We start from the raw sequence: 10,474 nt of genomic DNA on the forward strand, positions 1-10,474 counted from the left end.
GAAATAAATGTTTAGTAAATTGTTAAGATAAGTTTTGAAACCACAGTGTCATGACCATATATTTGAACACCTCACTAGCATGACTAGTGGGGGAAATCAATTTCGAATTTTGATTCGTTCTCTGGCTGAAGTGTTGAGGTGTGTGCGAGTAGAAGAAAAAAAAGAATGGGTTCCCATATATTTGAGCTAGCTAGCCTTGTGATGTAACTTCTCCTTAGCCTCTGGCTATTGAGATTATATTTGTTTCGAATGGCATGATATAACTGTGTGTTTTTATGAAATTTGTTTTGAGACTTTTGAAAGGAAATTGTTTGGATTAAAATTTTATAAGTTATGTTTTGAATGTACTGCTCATGTTCAATTTAAATTTTGAATAAATATAATTTAAATTCCGCATAAAGATTATTTTATTATGTTGTGCACCACTGAATCCTAGTACTCAGCGATAGCTGTTATTACTGTCGCAGATATAGAGACTAGAAGAGGAGCAGAGTGAGCTACTGAGGACAAAGGAGCTACCTACTCTGAAGTCTATCGGGTATATTTTATACATTGACTGTAAAAATTTATTTTGATATATGTTATGTATGTAAAGGTATGAATATGTAAAACTGGTTTTAAGCAGTTTGTATAAAGTTTGTAATAAATTTTAGTTTGAATTTTTCCTAATGTAAATTTTTAGTATGATGTATATAAATTGTTTTACATTTAATTACATATGAATGGAAGTATTTTATTTTAATTTGAATGAAAGTAATTAGTAATATTTTGGATGATATTTGAATTGAAAATTGTGGATTTGAGTTTTTGGAAATTGATAAATGATGTTGAAATTGATTGGGATGGTTGTAAAATTGAAGAAGTTGTTGAGACAAATTATTGAAAGTGCTTTTTACAGGAATTTGAAGAACTGTTTTCTTAAAATACAGACGGCACTATGCCGAAATTTTTATAAAATTTGCGAAAAAATAAAATGGATAAAAATTTTACTAGTTTTAAAACTTTGAATAAATGATTTTAATACTTATTAGAAAATGCTCACCACTTATAAAAGTAAGAAAATTGTTTTAAAATCCCTTGTAGGGTACTTAATGAGTTATCGGTAGGTGAAGTTCGGTAGTTCATTAGGTATTCTATGGGATCATATTATGCCTTACAGAGGGGTAAAGTATGACAAATTTTGCCGCACATAGGTACTGAAGATACGGAGCGCAATCCCAGTAGACCCCAGTCAGGGTGAGAGTCAGATCTGCTAGTGTCCTGTGTCACCTCTCAATTACAGTGTATTGGTAGGATGCTAGGCTACATTTTGCATTTTGTGTTTGTATTTTTGTACATTTTGTAATTAACTTTTATTTTGTCATGTATATTTAGAACTTATGTGATTCTGTATTAATGAAATTATCTGTAAATTGTGTTCATAAATAAAAGTTGAGTATTTATTTATGATTTGAATATAAATATGATGTGAATTAAATGATCGGAAAGTTTGAGAAATTGATGAAAATTTGTTGATAATTGATGAAATATTTGGAGTTGTGGATTTGATCAATTATTGGAAGTGTTTTCTACAGGTTCCGAAGAACTGTTTTCTCTATTTTTAGCCGGCACTCTGCCAATTTTCTATAAAATTTTAGAAACTTTAAATTAATTCAAAATTTCAATAAATAAATTAAATGACTTAAATTTCACTTGTAATAAATAAATAAATTAAGAAAAGGGTAAATTGTAATAAAATAAAATTTGTTACTCCGACACTGTGTGACATATCTTACTCGGCTATACTATAGATGGGTAAGAGGTGTCACAAGTTGCTTATAAACTGTGGTATGAAAGACTTATAAAAATAGCCAATACAAAAAGATCAGGAGTCAGACGGAGGAGGGACATATTCTACGATAGCCAAGGATTGGGAAGTCTCAGAAGTATTGCCTATAGGAGGATTTGAAGTAGCTCGAGTAAGCTCCACGACATACAATTACTATAATAGGAATTATAATAAAATTTTTAGTAAAGTAGAATATTATTATAATAATATTAAAATTTTAATTTATATTAGTTATTATTATATTAAAAATTGAGATTATTTAAGAATTTAGCAACGAAAATGTCATCATTAAAAGTTATTAGTAATGAAATAGTGTAAATAAGGCTTTCATTACTTCTTTGTTTGAAAGGAAGTTTCTTAAAGTAATGAAAGGTTTATTAATTTTAAAAACTTTAAATTTGTGTCTGAAAAAGTAAAATATTGTTTAATTTTTGAAGATTTTTAAAAACCTTCAAAAATCTCAATTATCCAACCTAAAATTGATAGATTAATAAGATTTTTTCCTTAAAATTTTCAAATACTTAAAAAAAAATATGTCTATCTTTCAAAACCTAAAAAAATTAAAAGATTTGAAAACTATGAAAAATTTTATTTTAAAAAATTTTACTTTATAAAACTTTTTTTACTTTATTCCACTTTTATATATATATATATATATATATATATATATATATCAAATGAATTTCGCTTCGATCTCCATTAAACTTTAAATTATAAGCTTTATGTTTTTATTGATTCAAATAATTAAGTTGATTTTGAAAATCTTGGTAAAAAATATTTTACTGTTAATATTTGTTTAAAAAATAATTAAAAAAGAAAAAGAAAAAGGGGCACATGGAAGGGGACAGAGGGAACCGTTACGCACGTGAGGAGTAAAAAGCAAACAGTTTCCGCATATTATCCACATTTGTAGCATCAAATAGTGAGACTCAGACACAACATACGACTTCAATTTCGTCCACATTTTCCAAGCCCAATCTCCGAATTAATTTCCCCAATGGCATTTCCGCAAATTTTCCCATCTCTTTTAAATATTTTATTTTTGGCCTCTTTTAATTTTTGTTTGTACGTGCAACGTCAACAACCCCATTCCCACTCTCTCTCCCCTCTATAAATTCCACTCTCCCCCTCTCCCTTTGTGCCTTCGTTTCATTTTTCTTGATTTATAGAGAGAGAGAGAGAGAGAGAGAGAGAGTGCTTTAGGGTAGAAAGAGGAAGAGAAGGGTCTGTCTTGCAGGTCAACCATTACCGTCTTCTGGGTTTTTGCTTCTGAGCTGCATTCACTACTGCTTAAGCCTGTTTGGAGATCAAGTGAGTTGATCTTGACTTCTCTCTCTCTCTCTCAGCTTTTTGGCTTGTTTGCTGATTTTCTTTTTTAGCTTAGATCTGGTTTTCAATACTTTGTATTATAAGATTGTTGTTGTTTGTCTTATTTTATGAGACCAAGTCTTTTCTTTAATTGTCAAAATATACCCATTTATCCATGTGATCTTCCTTTTGTTTTCCTGCAACCATTTATTATTGTTGTATCTTCACCTTCACACTTGATTGTGCTATGTATATATATATATATAGAAGAGAGAGAGAGAGAGAGAGAGAGAGAGATGGTTGATTCTCTTATCTACCCAGAAGATAGAAACCGAGTATCAAATTCTTTTCATTTTCATTATGAAGTTTTGTGAAGGAAAAAATAAAAAATAAAAGTTGAAAAATAAGAGAGGGAGAAAGGGAACTGTGTGGCTTTTTCTACCTCTTTGGGAAGCAGAGGTGCCTCTTTGTGTAGAGCCTGACCGTTTCTTCCATTATGAGCTTTGCAGAACCTTTAGGCACGAGAAGCCTTTGAGAGCAGAGAAGCTATAGAGTTGGAAGTCGCTGATCTTGCTAAAATTCAACCTGAGCAATGGAGGTATATGGCAAATCCATGGTATCAGGTCCTGCCAACGTTATTTATCTGTCCACTATTCTGGGCCGGGATGGGCCAATTCCTGTCCACAAATGCGATTGGAAATGTGAAAATGAACACGTGTGTGGAAACATGTACCTCTGCAAACTAACTGGTCTCACTCACATCTGTGACAAGAACTGTAACCAGAGAATTTTGTATGATAACCATAGTTCCCTTTGCCGAGCAAGCGGTCAAATTTCCCCCCTTTCGCCAGCTGAGGAGCAGGCAGTAAGAGGGGTTCGCAGGAAGATTGATGCTGACGGTTCCCCCACTGATAGCTGTGCTTTTAAGCGCAGACGGGATGCACAGCTTCATCCTTCTCCTTTTGAGAGATCTTTCTCAGCTGCCAGTCCAATCTGCAGCCAAGTTGGGGATGGCATGGATATGAACTAGATATATCTTTCATATAACTGAAATGACTCATCCTCGTTTTTTTTGGGGATGTTCCTTTGGAATATCCCCCCTTTTTTTGTTTTCTTTTTCAGGGAAAAACTATGGTTAAAAACTCTATGTGGGCACACTAATGGAGGACCTGATGTGCCCTCTTGTCTGTAGGAACTTAATATTTCCGTTCATGTTTAATGCTATGTAGCTCTTACCTTAGCATAGTTTGGCTTTCGGTAGGGATATCAAACAGGGTCCATTTGCTTATGAAACTTGAATTCAATTTAGTTTAATATAGTCTTACTGTTGTTCATTTTTGAACTTTAACGGCAACAGGGTGCATTCAGGTCTTTTTGTAAGACTTGAACATGGTGCAGTGTGGTAATAATTTTTGGTGATGTACTTATTTCATTAACGGACTTTTTTACTCCTGCATTGTTGTTTTCTTTTGCGGACATACTTCTTCAAGAATATTTATTTGTAGAAACAGGATCCTGTGGTGATTTGTCTGTTCTTGCTGTTTTATCATTCTGCTTTCATGTATTTGTCTTTATGCATTAGTTCTCTATGCAATTTCTGGAGCCCTTGATTATTGATGGCTGTTGTTTTTGGCAAATTGTTGACTATGTGGCACAGGTTTACTTGAAGTTCTTCAAACTGGGGGCCTTTTTGTTTTGTTATCTCTTATTTGATCGAAATTTAACATTGTTCTTTGCTTTGTTTTGTTCAGTTTATTGCAGGTTGAAGAGGAATTTTGGCCATCCATGACCTTTTTTTCTTTTTGTGTTGTTGTTTGCTTTGTTTTGTTTTTTCCAAGTTTATTTTCCTAGAAAGTGTTATTTTTGCAGGGATTGAAGTGTGCAATTCAAGAGGATTTTAATATGCTTTATGCAATGATGAATAGATAATTATGTCTTATAATGTTTCTGAAAATGAAGAGACTTTTATCTGTTCTTCTCTAATATTGGTGTTTCTCTTCTTTCTTGCAGTGGATAAATGATGATGCATAGAATGATGAGGTATTCTATTTTGTTGATAAATTGAGGAAATGGAGTATTTCATGGTGTTTCATCTTTCTTCTGTTGAGGAATTGCCTGGCAATGCTCATGTTAGAGGTGTTTCAAGGTCTAAATTCCTGATTTTCCCATTGATGTTGCCCAGGGTGTAATAATGGTCCTAAGAGAAAACAGCCCTTGGTACCTGTTTTATTGGATTATATGTAAAGCAAAGATACTCTTTTGTAATGTATTTTGACTAGGTGAAGTTTCTCTTTGGCTATGAGGTGAATGGGGAAGCAATTTCAAGTAGCTTATTTTTTGTGAGTTGTACTTTAATTGATGAGATCACTGAAAGCGTTGACTGTAACTGCAGGAATCCATTCAATGATGATCTGCAAGTTCAGATGGTGATCCCCCTATAAGAATCTTGAATAATGGTGTTCATTAAAACTTGCTGCAGGCTAAGTTTGTAAGCTGCTGAATTCTGCATGCTTAAATTATATTTTTGGGCTGTAATTTTCCGTGCTGGTCTGAAATTTATTTTTGATTAGTAAGGGCTGCTGTCTGCACTTCGAGCCTGTACTGATGTTATATTGTTGTTAGCTTTTCTTCTGGCTCTCTATCATTCTGTTTATGCTTCAGATATGCAGTGATGTAGGTACTGTATTATTTAATGGAAGCAGCCATTATTTTGATACCAGTCAATTTGTAAAGAACATGGTTTGTTATGCAATAACACTTCTTTCAACTGTATGCCCATGTTGCATTACTGTTCTTGCAATGGAAGGTGGATGTCCCATTTTGTGTACCCTACTTGCATGTATCTTGTCTTCTGAATTTAATATAAAGTTGCTTTATATTTGGTAATGATTAGCAACACTAGTGTAATAATTTTCTTTATTCAGTCTGATCCAAATTCATATAGGCAGAGTTAAACAGAAAGATGCAGTGAATTAGACAAAGAGCCATGTTATACTCTTATCATTTTATTCTCCCCCTTATCCTCTTCAAAAGAGTTCATCATCTAGTTAAATCTAGGTGAGAAGAACTCCGTTCTTCGTCTTTTATTTTCAATCTAAATCTCCAGTGTTGTTTTTGCACAGGAAGGTATCTTTTGCGCCTTCCTATTTACGCAATGGAATAAATTAGAACGATTCTTTGTTTCAGATCTTGGGGATTGACACTTAATGCCTTATTTTCCATGTGAACTACACTTGTAGATGCTGCAAAGATGTATATTTTCATTTATGTTTCTTGTGGTGTAGAGATTCCTGGATGAAGCATTGTTTTTCATGCTACATTGGTGAATCTGAGTTGATTTGTTTATGATTTTGGGAACGACAATATTCTTGAGGAGAAAGCAGGGACACGAATTTATATCTTCTGTCCTGGATACGTTTGGCTTGGAAAAGAAAGGAATTCCTTCTTCAGAAGGCCACCGTGATGAAAGAAATTCCAAACCTAGAAAGATGACTTTTGGCTGAGAGATTAGCAAAGCAACCAGTTTAGGATTTGCCTGTTGTAGATTCTCCAGGCTAAAATATACTGGGAACTGGCCCCTACAATGCCAATAGTTATCCCTGCTTATCCACCTCAAATGAATGCGAAGCTTGGAAAAAATCGCAGCCTGTTACAATGTCGATAAAGATGTCCTGGATGGTCCCGTTCTTCCCTCTATTTTTCATTTCTTTCCTGTTTCTCGCACCTACTCTTGTGTTAAAGAGTCCCACATCTAAGAGAAAGGAATTCTAATGGGTTTTTGAGAGTGAAGACTAACTAATTAACTTTTTAGCTCAATTAAACTCAATCTGCTTCTAGCTCATTCAGGTACCCCACTGCTCACAACTGGATTTGACTTGGACCCTGGCCAGGGCGTGCGAAATTTGCTTCGAGTTGCTGCCCCTTGTGGAGTCCATGGTGCACGAAATGCAAATGGTCGCATTTCAGATGTCAATACGAGTAAGACTTCTTACAATTTCACTTCAAATAAGCGTTTGTAGATAGAATTATATCGTGTCCATTTGAGGTTGCCCAAGGGAACTCCAGGTGGGAGATGGGGATGGAGGGTAGCAGTCACATGTAAGAGTGGATGTGGGGAGTTTGCTAACCCAACCATTTGCCGGCCGTCCTTGGTTCAACCATTTTCAAGCGAGCTTGGCCAAGGGGTTATAACTACGCTTTTGATGATGGAGCCAGTAGATTATGCCCTAATGCAAATGGGTATGCTATATTTCCCTTAGCTGCATGGAGCTGTCCTTTTGCTTTTCCTTTTAATGGTGATTAAAGGCAAAATTTTTTGATACAGGATTGGATATCTGATGGTACAGTTGGTAGTGCATCCACTGCTCCAGTAATTCACAAGCCCAGCAAAAGAGAAACTGTGAAGATGGCTTCTTCCTCAAACATTTTCCTGCACCTTCCAACGAGAATTCTTCTTATCCTCTATCTATGCTTCAAAACATAAATGGCTATGCTATCTTAACTGTCTTGTAAGCATGAAACTTTCTGCTGAACAGATGCTCACCAGAATAGATCCCACAGGTTAATAAGTGATAAATCTTGCAGAAAACACACAGGATAGGAAAAAATTTAGGCTTTTACATTTTCATAGATTTGAATTAGGAAACCACAAAACTCGGCTTTGTGCTATTGTATTCTCAAAATGCTATTAATTGAATTGGTTCATGGTTCTATTAGAACATGTGATTTCTGACAGTAATTTTGTTTCGTCCAAATTGGTTAATTTTTTCTGTTTCTAGATACACCACACTGGTATCTAGAAATAAAAGAAAATGAACTACAATCATGAACTTGAAATTTTGAAGTAAATTCTGGAAAACATGACAGTCTAAGCAAAAATGTGATATCTATTATGCTATCACCTGCCAGTGTTGATATATGCAAGATAATAATAGAAAAAAGGAGTTATGTAAAGAAAAAAGAGGAAAAACAAATTGCTCTCTCATTTCTTAGTCTTGGTTTTTTTTTTTGATGCAAGAGCTTTCTTTCTTACTCTCGTTGCAAGCCGGGCATTTCCTCCAGTTTTAGCCGCCTTTTTCGCCACCACCTGAATCCAGATCTCCATAAATTAAAAATACTTGAACAATGGCATTACATTAGAACAAATGTGGTTTATTTATTTATATTTTAGTTATATTTTTTCCCCTCACACATTTAAAGAAATGGAAAATCCAGGATTTATGGATTCTGGAAATTTTTATAACGAATTAAATAGAAAGGTTTCAAAACATACAATCATTTCTCAGCTTTTCCTCGTGTTCTTCCTTTGGTCTGTTCTTCATTGCCTTCATTTTGATCAGTTTGATGAGAAATTTTAGGCATCTTGTCGGCCTCATCTTCCGAGTCGAAAGAAAAACCTTCAAGTGTACCTCCTCATGCAAAATCATAAAAGTGAAAAGCAAGCTTTGAGTTCAGAATAAAAATTTACTTTCAAATATTATGCAGAAATGCTACATAGAGATAAAGCAATCCTGACTTTCAACCATTGTTTCAGCTTCATTGGCATTACACTCTGCTTTTAGCTGAATGAAGTCGTTCATGATAGCCTCTATCTAACCAAAGATACAAAAAGTAATAATCAATATGTCAGATCATAGACAAATTTTACCCCACTCCATTTCACTTTTTTGGAAAGTAGAGCTTGAGAACAAAAAAACAAAAAAATAAAAAATAAAAAGACAGAAGCATCTGTTAGAAAGCTAATCTTACAGCCAGGATGGAATAAGAAGTGACAACTTTTTTGAAGTACATGCATACACCCTTTACACGTACATCATACAAGAGACCCCAAGAGGAGAAAGACAAACAGTCAAGAAACCTTTGCCTCTGATTGACCAAAGCTAGCCCGAAACAAAAAGATGTTTATGTTACAGCAATCTAGTTGAAAAAAAAAAAAAAGAGAGAGATATATAGCTAGAAAGCCAAAAAATTAAAATAATAATTCTAAAAAGACAAAAGGATGGTAAGATGAGGGGTCGCTGAAAATTTTTATTCCTTTTTTGGGTATTTAGGGAGGAGCTACAATCTGAAAAATTCAAGTGCAGATCATGAAATACAACGCAAAATGGCCGGGAAGGAACTATTGTTGTTCTGTATGTTGTTCCTGAAACAACCAAGTTAACCAATCAGATTCAGGACATGCTAACAGTTGGCTGTGCTGGTGAGGATAAAGAAATATAAGACCTTCGTAGTGTAACTGAGAACTGAACTAAATATAAAGTGGAATTTAAAAACCAAAGAGAAGCATAATGCACAGAAGAAACACTGCAATGTATGTACAAATTCTGGGAAGTTAACAAGTTTAATGTACAGTGGTTTCAGGTGGGAAAAAAGGTTAAAGACAGTTTATTTCTGAAAAATCATATATTCAAAACTTGTTCAGCCGCTAAGATGGGTCAGAATTCAGATATCTTCTGACAGTATTAGAGATTTGCAGAGAGGATTATTGGCCGATTGGTAAAATAAATCTAAAATTTTATGTTGGTAGCTTATTTTATTCTTATCTTTTAATTTTAAATAATTTAATAAAAACTTTTAAAATTAAAGAAATTTTATTCGATTAACAAAATTTTAGATTAGTGTTTTTGACTTTTATTATAGAGGATGTCATGTGACTTGATAAGTCAAAATTTTTTTTTTTAATTTGATTTCTCTCTCTCTCTCCCTCTGTCTCTCCCCCTCCTCTCTCTCAGTCTCATCTCTTCTCTCTCTCTCTCTCTCTCTCTCACACACACACACACAAATTTTTGTTATCTAAGTACATAGATGGTGTAGAATATAATGCATTTACTTGACCATCCTAAAAGTTGGATGAAACTGTTTATCAATAGAAGTACACTGGACAAGTGATAAAGGAATAAAAGTAAATATATTGAAAATTTTCCCTGCATAAAGTTCAAACAGATCCTATGTTTAATCTCATTACAAATGTTAAAATAATTTAACAATGGTAGTTGATGAAAAAATGATATGGCTTTGATTTCATCAAGGGAAAGTAGTTAAACGTAGAGAAACAAGAAATTGAAGATGAAACCAAGAAATCTAATTACAAACTAAAAAGTGAGAGATTCTAGATGAGACCAAACTTTTTACAAAAAAGATGGATCATATTGTTGTGGGAAAATTGACAAAACTAAAAAACCAGTCAATGAACACAAATTAATCAATGTAGAATTTGTTATCATGCAAATATTTAGACAACCATTCAATACATAATAGGCAAAATTAGAGAGAGAGAGAGAGAGAGAGAGATAAATTAAATAAAAAAATTAAAAATTGTGACTTATCAAGCCACATAGC

General features: G+C 33.7%; 1 protein-coding gene and 1 long non-coding RNA gene across 6 annotated transcripts; one reads left to right on the forward strand and one right to left on the reverse strand.

Moving 5' to 3' along the window:
- The first annotated feature begins 2,950 nt into the window (after positions 1 to 2,950).
- LOC110637395 (uncharacterized) lies at positions 2,951 to 7,874 on the forward strand. 5 transcript variants are annotated; one of them, XR_002491510.2, is made up of 4 exons: positions 2,951 to 3,139; positions 3,646 to 3,734; positions 5,147 to 7,375; positions 7,461 to 7,874. XR_002491510.2 is itself a non-coding variant. In XM_021787481.2 (2 exons), the coding sequence occupies exon 2, from the start codon at positions 3,729 to 3,731 to the stop codon at positions 4,164 to 4,166; it is 438 nt and encodes a 145-aa protein (XP_021643173.2). In that variant the 5' UTR covers positions 2,961 to 3,139; positions 3,646 to 3,728; the 3' UTR covers positions 4,167 to 5,908. The 5 variants fall into 5 exon arrangements, 1 of the variants encoding a protein (XP_021643173.2); XR_009143355.1 differs by having other exon boundaries at positions 2,953 to 3,139; positions 3,646 to 7,375; XR_002491508.2 differs by lacking the exon at positions 7,461 to 7,874 and having other exon boundaries at positions 2,961 to 3,139; positions 3,646 to 5,439; positions 5,529 to 5,908.
- A 224-nt stretch (positions 7,875 to 8,098) lies between these two features.
- On the reverse strand, positions 8,099 to 8,806 carry LOC110637394 (uncharacterized). The gene is made up of 2 exons (XR_009143357.1): positions 8,652 to 8,806; positions 8,099 to 8,544 (listed from the first exon to the last, which is right to left on the reverse strand). It is a non-coding gene; the product is annotated as an uncharacterized LOC110637394 (long non-coding RNA).
- Positions 8,807 to 10,474: the final 1,668 nt, after the last annotated feature.

This window comes from Hevea brasiliensis, chromosome 2 (genome assembly GCF_030052815.1).
Source record: "Hevea brasiliensis isolate MT/VB/25A 57/8 chromosome 2, ASM3005281v1, whole genome shotgun sequence".
Lineage (NCBI taxonomy): Eukaryota > Viridiplantae > Streptophyta > Magnoliopsida > Malpighiales > Euphorbiaceae > Hevea > Hevea brasiliensis.